The sequence below is a fragment of the Prionailurus bengalensis genome, chromosome E1 (genome assembly GCF_016509475.1).
Source record: "Prionailurus bengalensis isolate Pbe53 chromosome E1, Fcat_Pben_1.1_paternal_pri, whole genome shotgun sequence".
NCBI classification, from domain to species: Eukaryota; Metazoa; Chordata; class Mammalia; order Carnivora; family Felidae; genus Prionailurus; species Prionailurus bengalensis.
The window spans coordinates 28392017-28417757 of NC_057347.1; the positions used below are offsets into that span (position 1 = coordinate 28392017).

The 25741-nt window shown below is 39.2% G+C and overlaps 1 protein-coding gene across 1 annotated transcript; it reads right to left on the reverse strand.

Moving 5' to 3' along the window:
* Positions 1 to 265: 265 nt before the first annotated feature.
* Positions 266 to 2019, reverse strand: LOC122484736 (olfactory receptor 4D1). The gene has a single exon (XM_043582682.1). The coding sequence runs from the start codon at positions 1885 to 1887 to the stop codon at positions 952 to 954; it is 936 nt and encodes a 311-aa protein (XP_043438617.1). The 5' UTR covers positions 1888 to 2019; the 3' UTR covers positions 266 to 951.
* Positions 2020 to 25741: the final 23722 nt, after the last annotated feature.

The following is a 25741-nucleotide window of genomic DNA, read 5'->3' on the forward strand; positions in this document are numbered from 1 at the left end:
AGAGAGACAGAGCATGAACGGGGGAGGGGCAGAGAGAGAGGGAGACACAGAATCGGAAACAGGCTCCAGGCTCTGAGCCATCAGCCCAGAGCCTGACGCGGGGCTCGAACTCACAGACTGCGAGATCGTGACCTGGCTGAAGTTGGATGCTTAACCAACTGCGCCACCCAGGCGCCCCTCAAGATCACTTTTTAAAAAATAAAACCAGTAAGTGACTTCTGATCATTTATAAATGGAATCAATAGATTGAAAGGCCACAGGAAAATTGACAACCATCAATGAATGCAAAGACATAGCTGAGTAAAGTTACAGAACTCCAAAGATAAAGAAAGAAGATTAAAAGCAGGGAACCGAAAAGAGTGTTATTGTTCCAGGGTTAAGATGAAATTTTTCACCATTTATCACAGATATTCATCCATAGCCGAGGAACTCTTTAGGTTTTCCCTTGTGTTTGTAGGAGATCCCGAGTTTCAAATCCCACCCATAGCCCTACCTCTAAACTTAGAGTCAGAGGAACCAAGTCCCGGCCAGGCTCTGCTACTCGCTATTCATTGTTGAGCAAGTCACTTCTCTCTGAGTTCTCTCATTTGTTAAAGCATTTAATACAATAATAATAATAACATATCCACTATCAGTTTTATGAGAATGAGATAGAAGTGAGAAAGTGCCCAATACAGTAACCTGACACAGGTGTGGGTCCATAGAAATATTGATTTCATCTCAAATGTCATACTCTATAGACTTTCCTCCACTTTTCACATGGGAAAACAGAAGTTCAGAGGGAAGACTTGTTATTTTAAAGTGAAGATATTTAAATTTTTTAATTTTTTTATTCGAGGGGGGGAGGGGCAGATGCCCATGACCCTGGGATCATGACCTGAGCCAAAACTGAGAGTTGGACACTCAACCAACTGAGCCACCCAGAAACCCCTGAGTCAAGATATTTTAAGTTCACTCCCTGTTACATATCACTAGACGCTTGCCTAATCTCTTCATGGCTGCCTGCATCTCCTGGTTCCTCAGAGTATAGATCATGGGATTGAGCATGGGGGTCATGACCGTGTAGCTGATGGACACAGCCTTGTCCATGGGGAAGGGGGTGAAGGGCCGGGCATAGATATAGATACAGGGAATGAAGATCATAGACACCACAATGATGTGGGTGGTGCAGGTAGAAGCTGCCTTCTTCCTCGCCTGCTCTGAATGGGACCTCAACATCACCAGGATGACTGTGTAAGAAATCAGAAGGAGAAGGAACCAGATGAGGACCAGCATTCCACTGTTGGAGATCATGAGGAACTCCAGGAGGGAGATGTCAGTGCAGGCAAGTCTCAGCACTTGTGGGATGTCACAGTAGAAGTTATCCAGAACATTGGGACCACAAAAAGGCAAGGGGAGCATCAAAGCCAGCTGGACAATGGAGTGAACAAATCCCCCTAACCAAGCAGCCACCACTAGCCCCACACAGAGCTGAGTGTTCATGATGGTGACATAGTGGAGGGGCCGGGAGATGGCTATGTAGCGGTCATAAGCCATCACTGAGAGAAAGAAGACAGTCCCACCTCCCAAGAGGTGAAAGAAGAAGATCTGAGTCATGCAGCCCTGGTAGGAGATGGTCTTGACCTCATGAAGGAAGTCCACCAGCATCTTTGGAGAAGTGACAGTGGAATAACAGAGGTCTATGACAGCCAGGTTTCGGAGCAGAAAATACATGGGCATGTGGAGCTGGCAGTCAAAAGTCACTGTGACCATGATAAGGAGGTTTCCCACAACGGTGGTGACATAGACAAATAGGAACACCAGGAACAGGAATTTCTCAAGGTCCCGGGTCTGTGAGAATCCTAAGAGGATAAACTCTGACACCCTTGTGATATTCTGTGCTTCCATGGGCTCTTCCCCACATGCCTAAGGGAAAACTGTGCAAAACAAAAATTATGAAAATTCCATTGTTTTCCTTTGGAGAATCAGGAATTGGTTGATCAAAGTCACTGTTGAATATATTTCAAGATGGAGTTTAGGGGAGCCTTCCATGGAGATAAATACATTTTCAAGGCTCTCACAGACTTATCTCCCTAACCACACCCTACAATGTATTACAGACATTTATGGATCTTTTCCCCTTTGTATCACTGTCCTCATCCATGGGTTTCAAGTCTGATTCACACCAGATGTGCCCAATGCCTTGTGAACTACAGGCTCCCCAAATACAATGCATCAATGAATGGATGAATAAACATATCAGCAAATACCTGTGCCCACAAACATCATCAACCCGGATGCATAAATCTTGAGAGGATATAAAAACTAATGATTTTAGATAAACACATAGATGCTTTTTCCTGGCAGGGATTTGAAGAGCTGCATGATTCACTGCTGAAGGAAGAGAGGTGTGGATTAGAAGAGATTGTCATGTCCTAATTCGGAAACAAATGTAAAGCAAACAAGCAGATGATCTTGGCTGAAGCTGGGCTGGGATGATTGGCACTTCTCAAACTTTTCCACATAAAAACTCCTCTAATGGTATTTGTTGCCATGGGGCCATCTGTGGGGGTAATTCAAATCAGCCCAGGACAAATGCAAAAATTCCTTGAACTCTCAAGCTTTATATTTTAACACTTACGTAACTTTCTATTATACACATATCTCTAGACAATCTTTGAGAGGCTTTTTAAAATTTAAGTATTGTGGCTTGTAAACTTTGATTGCTAAGGCCAAGGTGTTATAGAAAATATAAGGTAAAGAAGAAATCACTTTCTTTAGTTCAGTAAGTGAAAGTTCCAGAAGGACATTCACTTGAAAAATAAACTGAGTTCTTTACTATTAAAACCCATTCACTTGAGTTACATTTTTCTAAAATTGTTTTCTCTAATCGTTCTGGAAAATTTGCCCTGAGGCCCCACCCTGTGAAGATAATAGAACAGAACAAGATTTCTCCTCCCTGGTTCCCACCTAATATATGGGAAGGACAGCAGCAATTGCACTGAGGTACTTTTCACAGGGAATTGAATGAATATGTGTGAAAAGATTTCTACTAGCAAATATGAAACAGAATTATCTCTGAAATTATCTGTGAGGTATTACAGTATTGAAAATACTGTCATGTTTATATTATCTAAAACTCACATTTGTCCCCAATATTTGTGTAAAAGCTGTGTTCCTGGAAGATTCACTCTGTTTATTCTGTGGTTTCACCAACTTCCAGCATAAAACTATTTGAAAAATGTCCCCATGGATAACTAAGAACCCCTGTAAGCCTTTTGGTGGGAAATGATGTGATGAGACAGAGTTAAAATAGGCTTATCCCAGCACACCTGGGATAAGCCCTGAGACAGGCAAAAGTGGAGCTGGCACTTCAGGGGTGTTGTCAGAGCAACCCCAACAGAGGATCATATGTCTTTGTCTCTGGCTTTGTGTCCTTGCTCTACCACATGGTGTCAAGGTCAATCTGGGGGGGCAGCAGTTTAAATGGCCTGGTTTGACCTCTCTGAGAAAGTTCCTGACCTCCTAACTCTTTACCCCAATCCCAACCCTCCCACCTGATCATGGATTCCAAAATGCCAACAGCACAGTTTTATTATCCTTGTTTTTATCTTTATCCCTATTAATATTTATGCCCCATTAAGGCACTTTTATATCCCTTTATCAGTCAGAAATACACACTGTGTAACGTCAACTTCCTAAAAGACATTTTCCCTCTAGATCCAAACTTTCAAAAATTTTCCCTGGTTCTTCATTGCCTACAAGAAAGAATTCACACTTACATGAGTTTTCAAGGGCTTCCACACAAACTGGCTCCTACCTTTCTTTGCACACCCATCTGTCACTTAGCAGTAGTTGAGGTAGTAAACGTTTCTTGCACTCGTAGCGGGAATCATTGTCGTTGTAGTAGTAGACATTTACTGCGTGTTTACTATGTGCTAAGCACTATGCTAAGAATTTCATAAACATTAGCCTATTTAATTCTCATATAATCTTTGCATGCTTATAAAATACAGTAAATTCTATTAATTATCCCCACTTTACTGATGGGTAAACTAAGGCTTCAAGTGGGTAAATAGTTTGCCGCAGGTCACACAGAGTGAGTAGCAGAGCTCTGCTACTCTGAGACTCTGACCCAGGTCTGATTAGTCCCAGAATCTGCACTCCTAACTACTATTCTCTTCCTACTTGCTCCCTGATGAGAACCCTTGGCTTCAACCAAACTAATCTCCTCTTCAGTTCCTTAGGCATCAGGGCATTTCATCAGGCCAGTGCCCCACCTGGATTTCCTTCCCATCTTCACCTATCTGAATCTCACCTTTCCTTCAAGGCCCAAGAGTAATTAGCCAATCCATAACATTATCATGGACTAGTATTTTTCCATGAGGATGGTTCTATTTTCTCGCTTGTGTTTGTAATTTCAGTGCAAGTCTGATATGTCGAGTGCTACACAGTTCCTTAGGGTGCACATAGCCTTTCTCATAGATGGTTCCCAAAAGAATGCTTGGCTGCTTGATGGTGGGCGGAGTGCTGGCATGGGCCCCGAGCACTGTGGGAGGTGAGAAGAGAGGGAGTAGCCATAGAATGAAAGAGTTCAGTTCAAGGGAATTTGAAAGGAACCCAAAATCCTAATTCCCAGCATCGCCACATTTACAAAAGCATCATCTTAGCATGGCCAGCATGCTTAGCACAAACTCGTAAGAATCTTTGGAAATGATTCTTCCACCTACATGCAAAGAGAATAGATTTAGATGGAAAATAAAATTAAACAAACAAACAAATAAATAAATAAAGAGATGGATCCCAGACACTTTTCTGTTGTTGCTCAACCTTGTTTCCCATCCATCTTGCTCTTAGGAAATCCATCCACACGGGACTGAAAGAGAGGAGGGGAGGGAGAAAAAGCAATTCCAAAAATGGAGGTGAATCTAGTCTGGGGTCATCTTGGAAGTATTAATAGGTTTATTAACACAAGATTTAGGAGAAAGGAGGATAGAGGTATAGCAATAGAGAGGGAATGGAAACTCAGAGTGGGTGGAAGAGGGGATTTAAAGGGAAACATTAGAGGGTGGGAAGTGTGAGATAAAGACCTGGTGTGTTTTCTTCTAGGTGTGGGAAGAAGCTGGAGCATGTGTGTGGGAGATGGGGGAGAAACCAGCTGCGTCTATATTCTGCTCTCCCTCCCACCCTCTGTCCTAAATTCTACACAACACATAAGCCAGTACAGACCAAAGTCATAGTTCCAGATAGAATCAACTGTTCCCCCAATCCCTTTGCCCCAACATTCTTGCCCCACACTTTCCCTCCACTCCATGTTTGTCTTACAATAGACTTTGCGGAAGCCTTCTCAGTGCTGACTTGTCCATGGGAAGGACACTGGGGCCATCACCTACCTTCAGCCCAAAGTGGCCAAGGGGACTTAGAGCCTCCACCCTCCAGGTCACACTTCTCCCACAGCTCCATTCTTCTCTTGGCCTATCTCAGACCAAGAACACACAGAGGATTGGCCTAATTAAGGGAAGGGACATTCCTCAGGGTACGAAACTTGGGCTTAATTCATGCAGTGAAGCTGGGCTGGGGCTGTTGAGGGCAAGAGCAATGGGAGTTATTAAAAAGTGTGTGAAATGTTGCATCAGATGCACATTATCATTGAGAAACTGTCTTGGGACCCAACACTCTGGGGGCGCTGATCATAGGACCACGATGAAGAGGATTAAGAGCCCTTTCAGGAAATGAATTCCCAGGGAGGTTTATAAGAACCAAAGCCTTTCAGGTCAGCACCATGGGCAGTGCCAGGCCTCCACCCTCTGCTACCACCACTGTAACTGAAAAAGTGAACTCTATTCTAGGACACGGTGCAGGTCAGGGCTCACAGCCAGCGTGACCTTCTCAAAAACAACTTGGCTAAGTTTACCCTCAAGATATCACTCACATGCCATAAAATTCACCAATTTAAAGTGCACAGCTCAGTGGGTTTTCCCATATTCACAGGTTTGTGTAACCATCACCAGCCACTATCTAACTCCAGGGCACTTTCCTCACTCTGAAAGCAACCTTCTACCCAGCCTGTTCTCTCTCTAGGTCCTGGCAACCACTAATCACTAATCTACTTTTTGTCCCTGCAGATTTGCCTATTTTGGACATTTCGTATAAATGGAGTCATAGAATATGTAGTCTTCTTTCTTTTGGCTTGTTCCTCTGAGCACAATGTTTCCAAGGTTCACCCATGTTGTGTTAGTACTGCACTCCTCTTTACAACTAAATAATACTCCACTTGTGCACATGTCACTTTTGTTTACCACTAGTCAGGTTGTGGACACTTGGCTTGTTTCTAATTTTTGCTATTATGAATAATGCTGCTATTATATAACATTTGTACACATGTTTTTGTGTGGACATATGTTTTCAATTATCTTGAATATATACCTGGGAGTTGAAATACTGGGTCATATGATAACTCTATGTTTAACCTTTTAAGGAACTGCTGGTGTGTTTTCCAGCAGCTACACCATCTTCTATTCCCACCAGCAGTGTACAAGCAGGGATAATTTTTACACCAACATTTCTTATTATCTGTCTTTCTATTATAACCATCCTAGTGGGAATAAAGTATTTCATAGTGGTTTTGTTTTAATTTTAATTCCCATATAGTTAACATTCAGTGTTATATTAGTTTCAAGTGTACAATATAGTGATTCAACAATTCCATACATCACCCAGTGCTCATCACAAGTGCACTCCTGGGGCACATGGGTGGCTCAGTCAGTTAAGTGTCTGACTCTTGGTTTTGGCTCAGGTCCTGATCTCACGGTTCATAAGTTCAGTCCCCGCATTGGGCTCTGCACTGCTGGTGTGGAGCTTGCTTGGGATTCTCTCTTTATCCCTCTCTCTCAGCCCCTACCCTTGTGTGATCTCTCTCTCTCTCTCTCTCTCTCTCTCTCAAAATAAATAAATAAAACTTTAAGAAGAACAAAGAACAACAACAACAAAAACTTAATTTCCATCACCTATTTCACTCATTACCCCCCCCCCAACTCCCCTCTGGTAACCATCAGTTTGTTCTCTGTAGTTAAGAGTCTATTTCTTTATCTTTTTTCGAGATTTTATTTTTTGGAGCACCTGGATGGCTCAGTCGGTTGAGGATCCAACTGTTGATTTCGGCTCAGCCAGCCGAAATCAAGATCTCATAGTCTTGAGATCTCACAGTCATGAGATCTCACAGTTGTGAAATCAACCCCTGTGTCAGGCTCTGTGCTAGTGTGGAGCTTGCTTGGGATTCTCTGTCTCCCACTCTCTGCCCTCCCCCCACTCACCCTTCTCTCTCTCTCTCAAAATAAAGAAATATTTTTTAAAAATTTTATTTTTAAGTAATCTCTACACCAAACATGGGACTTGAACTTACAACCCTGAGATGAAGAGTTGTGTGCTCTTGACCAACTGAGCCAGCCAGGTGCCCCTAAGAGTCTGTTTCTTGGTTTGTCGCTCTCTCTTTTTTTCCTTTGCTCATTTGTTTTGTTTCTTAAATTTTACACATGAGTGAAACCATATGGTATTTGTCTTTCTCTAACTTGCTTAGTATTATACTCTCTATCTCCATCCATGTTGTTGCAAATGGCAAGATTTCATTCTTTTTTATGGATGAATAATATTCCATTGTGTATATTATGCATGAGATTTTCTTTATCCATTCATCTACTGATGGATACTTGGGCTTATTCCACAATTTGGCTAGTATAAATAATGCTGCTATAAACATAGGAGTGCATATATCCCTTTAAATTAGTGTTTTCATATTCTTTGGGGAAATACCCAGTACTGCAATTACTGGATCATAAGGTAGTTCTATTTTTTATTTTTATTTATTTATTTATTTTTACATTTTAATTTTATTTTTAATTTTTTTAAATTTACATCCAAATTAGTTAGAATATAGTGCAACAATGATTTCAGGAGTAGATTCCTTAGTGCCCCTTACCCATTTAGCCCATCCCCCCTCCCACAACCCATCCGGTAACCCTCAGTTTGTTCTCCATATTTATGAGTCCTTCTGTTTTGTCCCCCTCCCCGTTTTTATATTAGTTTTGTTTCCCTTCCCTTATGTTCATCTGTTTTGTCTCTTAAAGTCCTCATATGAGTGAAGTCATATGATTTTTGTCTTTCTCTGACTAATTTCACTTAGCATAATACCCTCCAGTTCCATCCACATAGTTGCAAATGGCAAAATTTCATTCTTTTGATTGCCGAGTAATATTCCATTGTGTGTGTGTGTGTGTGTGTGTGTGTGTGTGTGTGTATATACCACATCTTCTTTATCCATTCATCCATCGATGGACATTTGGGCGCTTTCCATACTTTGGCTATTGTTGATAGTGCTGCTATAAACATGGGGGTGCATGTGTCCCTTTGAAACAGCACACCTGTATCCCATGGATAAATGCCTAGTAGTGCAATTGCTGGGTCATAGGGTAGTTCTATTTTTAGTTTTTTGAGGAACCTCCATACTGTTTTCCAGAGTGGCTGCACCAGCTTGTATTGCCACCAACAATGCAAAAGAGATCCTCTTTCTCTGCATCCTCGCCAACATCTGTTGTTGCCTGAGTTGTTAATGTTAGCCATTCTGACAGGTGTGAGGTGGTATTTCATTGTGGTTTTGATTTGTATTCCCTGATGATGAGTGATGTGGAGCATTTTTTCATGTGTCGGTTGGCCATCTGGTTGTGTTCCTTGGAGAAGTGTCTATTCATGTCTTTTGCCCATTTCTTCACTGGATTATTTGCTTTTTGGGTGTTGAGTTTGATAAGTTCTTTATAGATTTTAGATATTAATCCTTTATCTGATATGTCATTTGCAAGTGTCTTCTCCAATTCCATCGGTTGCCTTTTAGTTTTGCTGATTGTTTCCTTCGCTGTGCAGAAGGTTTTTTATTTTGATGAGGTCCCAGTAGTTCATTTTTGCTTTTGTTTCCCTTGCCTCCAGAGACTTGTTGAGTAAGAAGTTGCTGCGGCCAAGATCAAAGAGGTTTTTGCCCACTTTCTCCTCGAGGATTTTGATGGCTTCCTGTCTTACATTGAGGTCTTTCATCCATGTTGAGTTTATGTTTGTGTCTGGTTGTAAGAAAGTGGTCCAGGTTCATTCTTCTGCATGTCGCTGTCGAGTTTTCCCAGCACCACTTGCTGAAGAGACTGTCTTTATTCCTTTGGGTATTCTTTCTGGTTTGTCAAAGATTAGTTGGCCATACGTTTGTGAGTCCATTTCTGGGTTCTCTATTCTGTTCCATTGATCTGAGTGTCTGTTCTTGTGCCAGTACCATACTGTCTTGATGATTACAGCTTTGTAGTATAGCTTGAAGTCTGGGATTGTGATGCCTCCTGCTTTGGTTTTGTTTTTCAAGATTGCTTTGGCTATTTGGGGTCTTTTCTGGTTCCATACAAATTTTAGGATTATTTGTATAGCTCTAGCTCTAGCTCTGTGAAGAATGCTGGTGTTACTTTAATAGGGATTGCATTGAATATGTAGATTGCTTTGGGTACTATCGACCTTTTAACAATATTTGTTCTTCCTATCTAGGAGCATGGAATCTTTTTCCATTTTTTTGTGACTTCTTCAATTTCTTTCATAAGCTTTCTATAGTTTTCAGTGTATAGATTTTTCACCTCTTTGGTTAGATTTTTTCCTAGGTGTTTTATGGTTTTTTGTGCAACTGTAAATGGGATCGATTCCTTGATTTCTCTTTCTGTCACTTCATTGTTGGTGTATAAGAATGCAACCGATTTCTGTGCATTGATTTTATATCCTGTCACTTTGCTGAATTCATGAATCAATTCTAGCAGTTTTTTGGTGGAATCTTTTGGGTTTTCCATATAGAGTATCATGCCATCTGCGAAGAGTGAAAGTTTGACCTCCTTCTGGCCAATTTGGATGCCTTTAATTTCTTTGTGTTGTCTGATTGCAGAGGCTAAGCCTTCCAATACTATGTTGAATAGCAGTGGTGAGAGTGGACATCCCTGTCTTGTTCCTGACCTTAGGGGGAAAGCTGTCCGCTTTTCCCCATTGAGGATAATATTAGTGTTAGGTGGCTAGTTTATGGCTTTTATCATTTCGAGGTATGCTCCTTCTATCCCTACTTTCTTGAGGGTTTTTATCAAGAAAGGATGCTATATTTTGTCAAATGCTTTCTCTGCATCTATTGAGAGGATCATATGATTCTTGTCCTTTCTTTTCTTGATGTGATGAATCACGTTAATTGTTTTGCGGATATTGAACCAGCCCTGCATCCCAGGTATAAATCCCGCTTGATCGTGGTGAATATTTTTTTAATGTATTGTTGGATCCAGTTGGCTGATATCTTGTTGAGGATTTGTGCATCCATGTTCATCAGGGAAATTGGTCTATAGTTCTCCTTTTTAGTGGGGTCTCTGTCTAGTTTTGGAATCAAGGTAATGCTGGCTTCATAGAAAGAGTTTGGAAGTTTTCCTTCCATTTCTATTTTTTGGAACAGTTTCAAGAGAATAGGTGTTAACTCTTCCTTAAATGTTTGGTAGCACTCCCCTGGAAAGCCATTTGGCCCTGGACTCCTGTTTTTTGGCAGATTTTTGATTACTAATATGATTTCCTTACTGGTTATGGGTCTGTTCAAATTTTCTATTTCTTCCTGTTTCAGTTTTGGTAGTGTATATGTTTCTAGGAATTTGTCCATTTCTTCCAGATTACCCATTTTATCGGCATATAATTGCTCATAATATTCTCTTATTATTGTTTTTATTTTTGTTGTGTTGGTTGTGATCTCTCCTCTTTCATTCTTGATTTTATTTATTTGGGTCCTTTCCTTTTCTTGATCAAACTGGCTAGTGGTTTATCAATTTTGTTAATTCTTTCAAAGAACCAGCTTCTGGTTTCATTGATCTGTTCTACTGGTTTTTGGTCTCAATAGCATTAATTTCTGCTCTAATCTTTATTATTTCCTGTCTTCTGCTGGTTTTGGGTTTTATTTGCTGTTTTTTTTTCCAGCTCTTTAAGGCATAAGGTTAGGTTGTGCATCTGAGATCTTTCTTCCTTCCTTAGGAAGGCCTGGATTGCTATATACTTTCCTCTTATGACTGCCTTTGCTGCGTCCCAGATGTTTTGGATTGTGGTGTTACCATTTTCATTGACTTCCATATGCTTTTTAATTTCCTCTTTAACTGTTTGGATAGCCCATTCATTCTTTAGTAGGATGTTCTTCAGTCTCCAAGTATTTGTTACCTTTCCAAATTTTTTCTTGTGGTTGATTTAGAGTTTCATAGCGTTGTGGTCTGAAAATATGCACAGTATGATCTCAATCTTTTTGTACTTAGGGCTGATTTGTGTCCAAGTATATGGTCTATTCTGGAGAATGTTCCATGTGCACTGGAGAAGAATGTATATTCTGCTGCTTTAGGATGAAATGTTCTGAATATATCTCTTAAGTCCATCTGGTCCAGTGTGTCATTCAAAGCCATTGTTTCCTTGTTGATTTTTTTATTAGATTATCTGTTCATTGCTGTGAGTGGAGAGTTGAAGTCTCCTACTATTATGGTATTACTATGGATGAGTTTCTTTATGTTTGTGATTAATTGATTTATATATTTGGGTGCTTTCACATTTGGCACATAAGTGTTTACAATTGTTAGGTCTTCTTGGTCTATAGACCCCTTGATTATGATATAATGCCCTTCTGCATCTCTTGATACAGTCTTTATGTTAAAGTCTAGATTGTCTGATATAAGTATGGCTACTCTGGCTTTCTTTTGTTGACCATTAGCATGATAGATGGTTCTCCATCCCCTTATTTTCAATCTGAAGATGTCTTTAGGTCTAAAGTGGGTCTCTTGTAAACAGCATATAGATGGATCTTGTTTTCTTATCCATTCTGTTACCCTATGTCTTTTGATTGGAGCATTAAGTCCATTGATGTTTAGAGTGAGTACTGAGAGATATGAATTTATTGCCATTATGATGCTTGTAGAGTTGGAGTTTCTGGTGGTGTTCTCTGGTCTTTTCTAATCTTTTGTTGCTTTTGGTATGTGTGTATATATATATATTTTTTCTTTTCTCCCCTCAGAAAGTCCCCCTGAAAATTTCTTGCAGGGCTGGTTTAGTGGTCACAAACTCTTTTTAATTTTTGTTTGGGAAACGTTTAGTATCTCCTTCTATTTTGAATGACAGCCTTGCTGGATAAAGAATTCTTGGCTGCATATTTTTCTGATACAGCACACTGAATATATCCCACCACTCCTTTCTGGCCTGCCAAGTTTCTGTGGATTGGTCTGCTGCAAACCTGATCTGTCTTCCCTTGTATGTTAGGGACTTTTTTTCCCTTGCTGCTTTCATGATTCTCTCCTTGCCTGAGTATTTTGTGAATTTGACTGATATGCCTTGTTGATGGTCGGTTTTTGTTGAATCTAACGGGAGTCCTCTATGCTTCCTGGATTTTGATGTCTGTGTCTTTCCCCAGGTTAGGAAAGTTTTCTGCTATGATTTGCTCACATAACCCTTCTACCCCTATTTCTCTCTCTTCCTCTTCTGGGACCCCTATGATTCTGATGTTCCTTTTTAATGAGTCACTGATATCTCTAATTCTTAAATCGTGCTCTTTTGCCTTAATCTTAATCTCCCTCTTTTTTTCTGCTTCATTATTCCTTATAAGTTTGTCCTCTATATTGCTGATTCTTTGTTCTGCCTCGTCCATCCTTGCTGCTGCTGCATCCATTCATGATTACAGCTCAGTTATAGCATTTTTAATTTCATTCTGGCTATTTTTTACTTCTTTTATCTCTGCAGAAAGGGATTCTAATCTATTTTCAACTCCAGCTACTATTCTTATTATAATGATTCTAAATTCTGGTTCAGACATCTTGCTTTTATCTGTATTGGTTAAATCCCTGGATGTCATTTCTTTATGCTCTTTCTTTTGGGGTGAATTCCTTCATTTTGTCATTTTGAAGGAATAAAAGGAATTAATGAGGTAGAAAATTGAAATTAAAAAAAATTAAAATAAAATAAATTAAAATTAAAAATTAAACACACACACACACAAATCGAATAGATGATGCTAGATCCTAGGTGTGTTTTGGTCTGGGTGTTGAAAGTGGTTTGACATATTAGAGAAAAAAAAGGGAGGGAAGAAAAAAAAAGGAAATCATTTGAGAATTTGAAAAAATGAATACACTGAAGTAGACTAAAATGAGATGATGGGGGTAAAATAGAATTTGAAAAAATATACACAAAAGTAAAGAATATAGTAGAAAAAATTAAAGAAAAATATTTTTAATAAAAATTAAAAATAAATATGAATTTTTTCTTTTTCTGTATTTAAGAAAAACGAAAAGAAACAAAAAAGATAAAAAAGATAAAAAAGAAAAAAGAAATCATTTGAAAATTTGAAAAAGTGAATACACTGTAGTAGACTAAAGTAAAATGATGGAAGTAAAATAGAATTTGAAAAAATTTACATAAAAGCAAAAAATATAGTAATAAAAATTAAATAAAAATATTTTAATAGAAATTGAAAGTAAAAATGAAGTTTTTCTCTTTCTGCATCCAAGGAAAAGAAAAGAAACAAAAAAGAGAAAAAAAGAAAAAGAAAGAACAAAAAAGGAAATTATTTGAAAATTTGAAAAGGTGAATACACTGAAGTAGACTAAAATAAAATGATGGAAATAAAGTAGAATTTGAAAAAATTCACACAAAAGTAAAAAATATAGTAACAAAAATTAAAGAAAAATATTTTTTTTTAATTTTTTTTTCAACGTTTATTTATTTTTGGGACAGAGAGAGACAGAGCATGAACGGGGGAGGGGCAGAGAGAGAGGGAGACACAGAATCGGAAACAGACTCCAGGCTCTGAGCCATCAGCCCAGAGCCTGACGCGGGGCTCGAACTCACGGACCGCGAGATCGTGACCTGGCTGAAGTCGGGCGCTTAACCGACTGCGCCACCCAGGCGCCCCAAAAAATATTTTTAATAAAAATTAAAAATAATGAATTTTTTCTTTCTGTATTCAAGAAAAAGAAAAGAATTGTAAAAGAGAAAAAGAAGGGAAAAAAAGAAAGAAAATTGAATAGATGAACCTGTTAACAGATTGAAGTAGGACTGAAATTGCTTCATTTTCCCCTAGAGGTCAGTCTATGTAGCTCTTTATAGCCCATAAATTAAGCCGGCGGTGAGACTTGTGTTCTTGAAGAGTGAAGTTAGCCCAGTTGGGTGGTGCTCAGTGTAACGGCTCAGCTCTCCACTAGATGGCGTTGCTAGCCTACTGGGGTGGATTGTTGTGGCACTCATAGGTGCGTATGTGCATGCACGGGAGTGGTGAAAATGGCACCACCCAGCTACCCAGTCTGTTCTCCCAGGTCAGCAATCGCACACAGGTCCTCTGTCTTCAGCTCTCGTCCACTCACCACTTTTTCACTCTCCGTGACCAGGCCCCAGGCAGTACCTCTCTCCCAAGTTTTGTCTCAGATACAGCTGTTTTCCCGGCCCCTTACTTCTGAAGGACTGAGGCTTTGACCCGTTCTGCCCCTCTGTGGGAGGGTCTCACCAAGCAACAGCTGAAGGAGCAATGCCAAATATTGGCTGCACCCAGGAATGCCCCGCTGGACCCTGCTGCTGCTGGTGTCCTGAGACTGTGGCCAGGTGCCAGCCAACCCCAGAAAAAGTTTGAGAGACAGTGTAGCAGCAGCGTTTCAGGGATTGTGGAAAATCACAACACATATCTGCCACCAGGCTTCACCCTTAACAGCCTTGCCCCAGCACCAGCAAATGTGGCCGCCTTCCAGGGTCTGCTGGGACCAGGTAGCTTCAACAGTCTCTACCAAATGTCCTTCCAGCAGTGGAACCACTTTTCCCCGTGTGGCCTGAGAACCTCCCAGACTCCACCCTGTTCCTGGGGATTTGCCCTTCCCACCAGAGCACCACCAGGTATCGAGCTGCAGAGTCGCAGCCTTTGCACTCCCCTTGTTTACAGTCTTAATGGAATTTAAACCCTCTCCTTTCTCCTTTCTCCCTTTTTAGTTTAGTCTCTGCAGCTGTTTCCAATTTTCCACTTTCTCTCCAGCTGCTTTTGGGGAGGAGTGCTTTTCCCATATTCTCCCTGCCTCCCCAGTCTCCGTCCTCTTTCTGCCCGCAAAAGCTGTTCCCTGGGGCACCTGGGTGGTGCAGTCGGTTGAGCGTCCGACTTCTGCCAGGTCACGATCTCGCGGTCCGTGAGTTCGAGCCCCGCGTCAGGCTCTGGGCTGATGGCTCGGAGCCTGGAGCCTGTTTCCGATTCTGTGTCTCCCTCTCTCTCTGCCCCTCCCCCGCTCATGCTCTGTCTCTGTCCCAAAAATAAATTAAAAAACGTTGAAAAAAAAATTAAAAAAAAAGCTGTTCCCTACCTTTTGCAGCGTCTTGCTCCCCAAATTCCTATTTTTTATTTTTTGAGGAACCTCAATGCTGTTTCCCACAGTGGCTGTACCAGTTTACATTCCCACCAGAGTGCCAAGAGTTCCTTTTTCTCCACATCCTCACTAGCACTTGTTTCTTGTGTTTTTGATTTTAGCCATTCTGACAGGTATGAGGTGATATCTCATTGTGGTTTTGATTTGCATTTCCCTGATGATGAGTGATGTCGAGCATCTTTTCATGTATCTGTTGGCCATCTGGATGTCTTCTTTAAAGAAATGTGTGTTCATGTCTTCTACCCATTTTTAATTGGATTATTTGTTTTTCTAGTGTTGAGTTATAGAAGTTCTTTATGTATTTTGGATACTAACCCTTTGTTGGATATATCATTTGCAAATATCTTCTCCCATTCAGTAGGTTGTCTTTTAGTTTTGTTGATTGTTTGTTTTACCATGCAGAAGCTATTTATTTTGATGTAGTCCCAATAATTTATTTTTGCTTTTGTTTCCCTTGCTTCAGGAGATATATCTAGAAAAATGTTGCTATGGGTGATGTCAGAGAAATTACTACCTGTGCTCTCTTCTAGAATTTTTATAGTTTCAGGTCTCACATTTCAATCTTTAATCCACTTTGAGTTTACTTTTGTGTATGGCATAAGAAAGTGGTCCAGTTTCAGGGTGGTTGGGTGTCTCAGTCAGCAGAGCATCTGACTTTGGCTCAGGTCATGATCTCATTGTTTGTGAGTTCGAGCCCCACATCAGGCTAGCTGTTGTCAGCATGGAAGCTGTCTGCACAGACCCTGCTTCAGATCCTCCATCCACCACCTTCCCCCCACATCCGTGCCCCTTCTCCACTCACACTCTCCCTCTAAATATATATATATATATATATATACACATATATATGTATATATGTATATATATGAAAGAAAGTGGTCCAGTTTCATTCTTTTGCATGTTGCTGTCCAGTTTCCCCAACAACATTTATTGAAGGGATGGTCTTTTTCTCATTGGATATTCTATCCTGCTTTGTTGAAGATTAATTGGCCATATAATTGTGAGTTTATTTCTGAGTTTTCTATTCTGTTCCATTGATCTATGTGTCTATTTTTGTGACAGTACCAGACTGTTTTGATTACTTGAACTTTGTAATAAAACTTGAAGTCTGAAATTGTGATATATTCAATTTTGTTTTTCTTTTTTCAAAATTGCTTTAGCTATTCAAAGTCTTTCGTGGTTACATATAAATTTTAGAATTTTTTGTTCCAGTTCTGTGAAAAATGTGATTGGTATTTTGATAGAAATTGCATTAAATCAGTAGACTGCTTTGGGTAATATAGACATTTCAACAATATTTGTTCTTCCAATCCATGAGCATGGAATGCCTTTCCATTTCTTTGTGTCATGTTCAATTTCTTTCATCAGTGTTTTATAGTTTTCAGAATGCAGGTCTTTCACCTCTTTGGTTGGGTTTATTCCTAGCTCTCTTATTACTTTTGGCACAATCATAAATGGGATTGTTTCTTAATTTCTCTTTCTGCTGCTTCATTATCAGTGTATGGAAATGCAACATTTCTGCACATTGATTTTGTATCCTGTGACTTTACTGAGTTCATTTATTCATTCTAGTAGGGTTTCGGTTTTTGGTTTTTTTCAGAGTCTTTAGGATTTTCTGTGTATAGCATCATGTCATCTGCAAATAGTGAAAGTTTTACTACCTCCTTACCAATTTGGATGCATTTTACTCCTTTTTGTTATCTAATGCTGCAGCTAGGACTTCCAGTACTATGTTGAATAAAAGTGGTGACAGTGGACATCCTTGTCTTGTTCTTCTCATTGTGGTTTTGATTTGCATTTCCTAATGATTGATGATGTTGAACACCTTTTCATGTGATCATTGGTCATTTGTATACATTCTTTGGAGAAATGTCTATTCAAATCCTTTGTCCTTTTATAAACTGAGTTCTTTTTGTTGAGTTCTAAGGATGCTTTATATATTCTAGATATTAAACCATTATAAAGATGTGTGATATACAAATATTGTCTCCTATTTTATAGGTTATCCTGTCATATTCTTGATAATGTGCTGATGCAAAAAGATTTTAGTTTTTATTAAACCTAATATATCTATTGTTTCTTAAATTGCTTGTTTTTGTTTAAGAGTTTTATAGTTTTAGCTCTTCTATGTAGGTAGTTGATTCATGTTGAGTTAATTTTTATGTGTAGTGAAGTAGCAGTCCAACTTTATTGTTTTGCATGTAGTTATCCAGTTGTCCCAAACTATTTTTTGAAAAGACTATCTTTTCTCCATTGAATGTCCTTGGCACTATTGCCATAGATGTTATGGTTTATTTCTAGACACTCAATTCCCCTCAATTGACCTATATGTCTATTCTTATATGCCAGTACCACACTGTTTTGATTTCTGTAGCTTTGTAGTAAGTTTTGAAATTAGGAATTGTGAGGTTCTCCTACTTTATTTTTATTCTTCAATGTTGTTTTGGCTATTTGAGGCCTCTTATAGGTTGCATATGAATTTGAAGATTGTGAATTCCATTTCTGAAAAAAAAAAGCCCATTGGAATTTTGATGGGAATTGCACTGATTCTGTAATTCACCTTGGAAGATATTGCCATCTTAACAATATTGATCCTTCCAATGTGTGAACATGGAGTGTCATTTCATTTATTTTACATCTTTATAAAAAAAAGAAACCCTTATTACTTTTTTTCAGCAATGTTTTTCGTTTTTCATTGCCCAAGTCTTTCACCTCCTGGGTTAAATTTTTCCTAAGGATTTTATTCTTTTGGTTGCTATTGTTAATGGAATTGTTCTCTTAAACCCTTTATCTGATTGGTTTTTACCACTTTATAGAAACACAATGATGTTTCTATAAAGTGTTTTTGGATATTGCACACTGCAACTTTGCTAAATTTGTTTATTAGTTCTAATAGTTTTTTGTGGGTTCTATGGGATTTTCTATATATGGAACCATATCCTCTGAAAATAGAGGTAGTTTTACTTCTTCTTTATTTTCTTCCTGCCTTTTATTTCTTTTTCTTGCCTATTTGCTCTGAGTAGAACTTCCAATACAGTATTGAATAGCAGTGGTTAAAGTGAGCATCTTTCTCTTGTTCCTGATTTTAGTTGGGAGAGGGGAGGGGAAATTTTCAAGTTTTCACCATTGAGTATGATGTTAGCTGTGAGTTTCATAAATGCCCCCTTCTATTCCAAATTTTATTAGTGTTTTTACCATAAAAGGGTGTTTAATTCATCTATTGACATTATTATGTGGAGTTTTCCTTCATTTTATTAATGTTGTGCATTCAGTGATTAACTTTCTTATGGCAAACTATCTTTATATTCCCAGCATAAATCCATATGGCTATGGTGTATAATCCTTTTCATGTACTGTTGGATTTAGTTTACTAGTATTTTGTTGAGGATTTTTGCTTCCTTATTTATTAAAAAAATGTTGGACTGTAGTTTTATTTTCTTGTGTTACCTTTGTTTGACTTTGGTATCAGGGTAATGGTGACTTTATATAATGTGTTAGAAAGTGTTACTTTTTCTTCCGTTTTTGTAAGCATTTGAGTAGTATTGTTGTTAACTCTCCTTTAAATGTTTGGTAGAATTCAGTGAAGCCATCTGCTCCTGGACTTTTCTTTGCTGGGAGGTTTTTTAATACTTATTGAATCTTTACTTGTATAGATCTGTTGAGATTTTCTATTTCTTGTTGAGTAATTTCTTTGCAATTTGTATGTTTCCAAAAATGTGTCCATTGAATATGGATTATCTAATTTGCTTGCATATAACTGCTCATAATATTTTATTTAATCCTTTTTATTTCTATAAAGGTGGTAACATGTTCTATTCTAGTAAATTCTTTTCATTCCATAAGGTTGGTTTCTGCTTTCATTTCTGATATTATTTATTTGCATCCTCTCTCTTTTTCTCTTAGTTTAGCTAAGGTTTGTAAATTTTGTTCATCTTTTCAAAGAATCAACTTTTGGTTTTGTTGATTCTTTTTGTTTGTTTGTTTTTACTGTCTCTATTTAATTTATCTTGCTCTAATCTTTATTATTGTTTCTTTCTGCTGGCTTTGGTTTAGTTTGCTTTCTTTTTCCAGCTCCTTAAAGTATAAAGTTAGATTGTTGATTTTAGATTTTTCTTCTTTTTTTAAAAAAAAATTTTCTTTAAGCAATCTCTATACCCAACACAGAGATCGAACTCACAACCCTGAGATCAAAAGTTGCACACTCTTGGGGAGTCTAGGTGGCTCAGTTGTTTAAGCATCCAACTCTTGGTTTCAGCTCATGTCATGATCTTGTGGTTCATGAGTTCGAGCCCCGCATCAAGCTCCACACTCTCAGGGCGGAGCCTACTTGGGAGTCTCTCTCTCCCTCTCTCTCTGCTCCTCCCCTGATTGTTCACTCTGTCTCTCTTGAAATAAATAGACTTAAAAAAAAAGAATTGCGGGGTGCCTGGGTGGCTCAGTTGAGCGTCCAACTTTGGCTCAGGTCATGATCTCACAGCTCATGAGTTTGAGCCCTGCATTGGGCTCTGTGCTGACCACTCAGAGCCTGGAGCCTGCTTCGGATTCTGTGTCTCCCTCTCTCTCTGTCCCTAACCCACTCGCATTCTGTCTGTCTCTCTCGAAATAAATAAATAGACTCTAAAAAAAGAATTGCATGTTCTACCAACTGAGCCAGCCAGGCACCCCTCTTCTTTTTTAATGTAGGCATATATAGCTATAAACTTCCCTCTAAGTACTGCTCTTACTGCATCCCCTAAGGTTTGATGTGTTGAGTTTTTGTTTTCATTTATTTCAAGCTATTTTCTAATTTCCCTAGTGATTTCTTCTTTGATCCATTTGTTGTTTAAGACTGTTGTTTAATTTCCATGTATTTGAAAATGTTCCACTTTTCCTTTTATTAATTTCTAGCCTCTTTCCATTGTAGTCAGAGAATATACTTTGCATGATTTCACTCTTTTAAAATACCCAGGAATACTTTGGATGAGATCCTACACTGTAATTTTACAAAATATTACCACTGGAGGAAATTGTGGAAAGTGTACAAGAAGTCTCTATTATTTCTTGCAACTACATATCAATCTACAATAATTTCAATTAACAGCAACAACAACAAAATGTTGGACGAGCATTCAGAAGACATATGCTATAGTGTCAGCTTCACTACAAGTTAACAGTATGTCCTCTGGAATGCCACTTAGGCTTTCTCAACTTCTATTCCAAATTTCCAAAATAAAAGAATTAGAAAAAAAAAAAACAGCAGAGCAACAGATAGCAAAGTAAATATCCATGGACAACATTTACAATAAAACTGGATAATGAGGTATTTCCACAGTCCCAGACAAGCAAGTGAAGAAAATCCCTGGATAAGGGCTGCATGGCATCAGAATCTGTGAAGGAGGAAGCAGAGGGAAGCAATGGGCAGACCTAAAAGGAAGGAAGTAAAAATAGCCAACAAGTATTATCTGGAAAAGATGGCAGACCACTTCAAAAACAGCAGCTAAAACAGAGTGGTTCTTCCAAATCTAGTGGAGGACAAAGGCAAGAAGCTTGTAGTCAAATCTCCCAGAACTGATAGACCAGAGCCTCTTTCCAGCACACATCCCACACAGAAGAGAAGCTGCTGGAAATGAGATCAAAACTGACCCAGATGAGACAAAAGAGACAACGGAAATAGAGCTATCAACAAAAACGGTGGGGAAGACAGAGCTAGCTCTAACAGAGCTAGTAAATCTCAGAAAGCAAGAAACCACATTTTCAATACTACAAAAAAAAAAAAAAAGAAAGAAAGAAAGAAAAAAGAAGGGAGGATGTGTGAACCATGCCCTCTTCCAAAAGTTCAGCAAAACTATTTCTGCCTAAAAATGAGCCACAAGGGGAAAAAAAATCAAGGGGAAATCCCATATAAAGTAGTTACAAGACAATAGCCAAATTATGGAAAGAGCCTAAATGTCCATCAACTGATGAATGGATAAAAAAAATTGTGGTTTATATACACAATGGAGTACTATGTGGCAATGAGAAAGAATGAAATATGGTCCTTTGTAGCAACATGGATGGAACTGGAGAGTGTTATGCTAAGTGAAATAAGCCATACAGAGAAAGACAGATACCATATGGTTTCACTCTTATGTGGATCCTGAGAAACTTAACAGAAACACATGGGGGAGGGGAAGGAAAAAAAAAAGAGGTTAGAGTGGAAGAGAGACAAAGCATAAGAGACTCTTAAAACCTGAGAACAAACTGAAGGTTGATGGGGGGTGGGAGGGAGGGGAGGGTGGGTGATGGGTATTGAGGAGGGCACCTTTTGGGATGAGCACTGGGTGTTGTATGGAAACCAATTTGACAATAAACTTCATATATTGAAAAAAAAACAAAGTAGCTATAAGAAATAAAAGACTAGGATGAGCACTGGGTGTTGTATGGAAACCAATTTGTCAATAAATTTCATAAAAAAAAAAAGAAATAAAAGACTAAAAAAATACATAAATAAAAAATAATAAATAATAAAAGACTAAAAAGCAGAATGATAGCCCGAGGACAATATGATCACACCAGAAGGAGGTGTTCACCAAGCAAATCAAAAGTACAATGTAGAGGTTCTAAAGCATCATCCAACTTCTCCCACTTATCACAGACAAAAACTAAAATCTGAGGACACCAAACTGAAAGCAAGAGCAGGCAGTTTGGAAAGGGAAGTAGAAACCTGAATACTCCCCAGTAGAGTAGCCGGTTCCCTGATTTGTTTTTGCCTTCCATAGCTACTGCCTTAGACTCTAAGAGTCGCAGAAGGATATAGTGGACGTGTACCCAAAAAAAGTCCAAGGAAAGCTCTCTCTTTACAGTCAGAGGACTGGGAAAGGGGCCACTGCAGAACTGAGAATATGTGGGGAAATCTCCATTTCCCCCCATTTCTCCATTTCTTCTCTTGGCCTTATCCCAAGTAAAAAGGCCAGTCATAGAACTACAATCCTGCAGCAGCTGCACAGGCATGTAAAACTCTGACCAAAAGCCCTCTCTTGCCAGAGGCCCTGGATCAACAGGCTCACAGGGTCCAAATAGTGTGAGGCAGAAATCCTCATGCTTTTTTTTTCTCTCTCTCAATTTTCACCACTTTACCCCAAACCAGATTTAGTCATAGGAATTTCATAACAGCACAAGGATGTGAAAACGTTGGCTCTGTAGCCAGGGCACCAGGAAGAGGGGTCCCTAGGAGCCAGACGGCATAAATCACAGAGAAAAAGGGGTCCTTAAATCTCCCTACAGGCAACACTGATATGAAGTAGCATAGCAAAGGCTTTAGGAACTGAGGTACAGTGTATACCACCGATGAGGTCCCAGACTGGCTCCTAGGTGCCAGAAACATGGTGCAGACCCAAATAGCAGTGTAAAGGGTTTGAAAAGTCTGCTGACATTTGAAAGCACACCTCACACAATACAGGTCAGGACTAAAGGGTTAACTGACAGCTAAAATAAACAAACAAACAAAAAACAAAATCAGCATTCTCCACAGGATATTGACAGACTCAAGGTCTCACAATGTAATGTTTCCAGGATACAATCCAAAATTACTCAACATTAAAAGAAAAAGGAAACAGGGCAATTCTCCACAACTTGCACGGAAAAGACAGCCAACAAACACCAACTTTAACATGATGCCAAAGTGGAAATTACCAAAGACTTTAAAGTAGCTATTATCAACATGTTCCTAGAGGTAAAAGTGAACACTCTTGAAACGTGTGGAAAGATAGCAGTTTTCAGCAAAGAAATGACAGTTGTAGAAAAAGAACCAAATGCAAATTTTAGAACTGAAAAATACAATAGAAATAAAATATTCACTGAATGGGGTTCAATGGAGATAACAGAAGGATGAGTCTGTGAACTTGAAGATAGAGCAAAAGAAATTATCCAGTCTGAAAACAGAGAAAAAAGACCACAAACTTGGCTCACTTCACTCATAGTTGGAGTTTTGAGAGATGAGCTTGTCTAGGCCTGATAATGTGGATTTACCATCTTCCCACCTCTCCAGGGTCTCATTTCCATGTGCGCGGGTGCATGTTCCTGGCCCCTTTCTGCTATAAAAGTCACCCCATGATAAAGTGAATGGGAGTTACAGGAGCTCAAGAGCTCTGTGGTCTCTCACTTCTCTGGTCAACTGTCTTGGATTAGTTTTCCTTATCCAGTTCATTCCTTATCCAGATTCAGTTCATTTCTGCTTTAACCTCAAGGCTATTTTACAGATTCACAAAACTTCCACCTCTGCCCTTGTTAGGTGGCTTTCCTGTCCCCTTGCCATATGTTATCTTTCAAAGATATCTCTGTTTATGGATTCAAACTTTTTTTTAAGTAAACTCTACTCCTGACAAAGAGTTCAAACTCATGACCCTGAGATCAAAATTTGCATGCTCTACTGACTGAGCCAGCCAGGCACCCTAAAATCAGATTTATATTTATCTCATTCTTGTTAAAGCTGCCTTACTACTCAAGGTTGAAGAAATGTGAGTGAGTTTCATTCTTTTCCTCCTCAAAATGCTCCAAAAAAGTGGCTTGGCCACTTTCCCCCAATATTTCCACCACTTATACCCTGCATTACTTTTTCTTATAACCCAGATTCAAGTGCAAAGTGTTACAGCTCTGTTCTTTTATTTCATTTACCCTCTAGCCTGCCTGACCCACTCCCTGTTCCTTCCTCCTAACCAAATCTTTCTATCCCAGCAATGGGTGGGGGGCAGGGGTGGGGGGAGAGAGGATAGAAGCCACAGCATCCACTCATTCTGGAGGAAATTCTCATAGAAGAACTCAGATTATTTTGTGGTGTGATTGGGTAAGCACTAGACCAGAAGCCAAAAAACCTGGATTCTTGCCATGGTTCTGCCACAAACAAGCCATATAACTGTAGGGAAGGAAAAATTTTTTCTCTACCTTTCAAGATCTTCCAGCAGGACTAAGAATTAAATTAATATGAGCGAGATTAACAGGAGAAAAAAATAAAGTGTTATTATGTGTGCATGGAAGCTCAACAATGAAATTGAGAACTAAAGAAATAACCAAGGCAGGAAGTTTTAACAATTTTTAGACAAAGACAATAAATCTGTGAGGCATTGACAGGACAAAGAAATTAGTAAGGAATTCTAAACAGAATTTGGGCTGGGGTAGTAAATTAGTAAAAGTAACAAGTCTTGTTTATACTGCCTTTTTGGTTTTAAATTTCTTGTCTGTGGTGATAAAGGTGTCTCTTCACTTCCTGGTATAGGGAGGGTAAGTTTAATATGGGAGACTGATTTCCTGCTTTCAGGGGGACAGAGGAGGAGCTGAGTGTCCTTCTTGCACAGGGTGTCTCTTAAGTAACATTTATTTAAAATAATCAATTGGGGGCACCTGGATGGCTCAGCTGGCTAAATGTCCAACTTTTGATTTTGGCTCAGGTCATGGTCTTGTCGTTTGTGAGATCGAGCTCCATGTCAGTCTCTGTACTGACAGCCTGGAGCCTGCTTGGGATTCTCTTTCTCCCTCTCTCTGCTCCTCCTCTGCTCCTGCACACACACACACACGTACACACACACACACACACTCTCTCTCTCTCTCTCAAAAACAAATGGGCTTTTTTTAAATAATAAAATAAAATAATCAATATGGCAAAGTGGCACATTTTGGGGAAGCTTGCCCTTGGCTCCTACATAACCTTGAAGAGCACAAAAAGTCATGGAATTCTGAAGATCTATGAAGCCTTGAGAGGTCATCTAATCCAACGTTCTACTTTCAAATATGCAGAAACCGAGTCCTGCAGATATGATATAATCTGCTCCAAGTCAGGTGATTAGTTAATGGCATAGTGGGTCTTACACACAGCACTATTATACCAATGCTGTTTCCATCACCCTTCACTGAGTACCTCCATTTCCTCATCTGCACAGTGGGCACAGTGAGGATTATAGATGAGAGCAAATTAACTACTACTGTGGGAATGTGGAAAATAAAAAGTTGTATTCAAACGATAGCTTATCAACCTCACTGACAATCCCCACTGGAAAATGACTCACTGCTGGGCCCCAGTGGAAGGTCAGAACCCGTGGGAGGGCTAAGCTGGCTCGACCAACTCTCCTGGGCCTGTAAACTTTTAATAGAAGTACTGGGCAGAGAGCCATGGCCACTGCAGCTAATAAGGCTCACTGGAACCACTTTAAAAGTTGTTTTTTTCAAAAATACCTGCAGTAAATACCCAAAACTCAACAATAAATGTGTTAAGGGATGTGGGGCTTTGGATTGTTTATCCTCTTCCTTTCTTTATTTTACAAATTGATTACAAAGTGATTAATTATTTTGGTATATCATAT

Excerpts from the sequence above, each read along its gene's own strand:
- LOC122484736 (XM_043582682.1), bottom strand. The coding sequence starts at position 1,887 with ATGGAAGCACAGAATATCACAAGGGTGTCAGAGTTTATCCTCTTAGGA.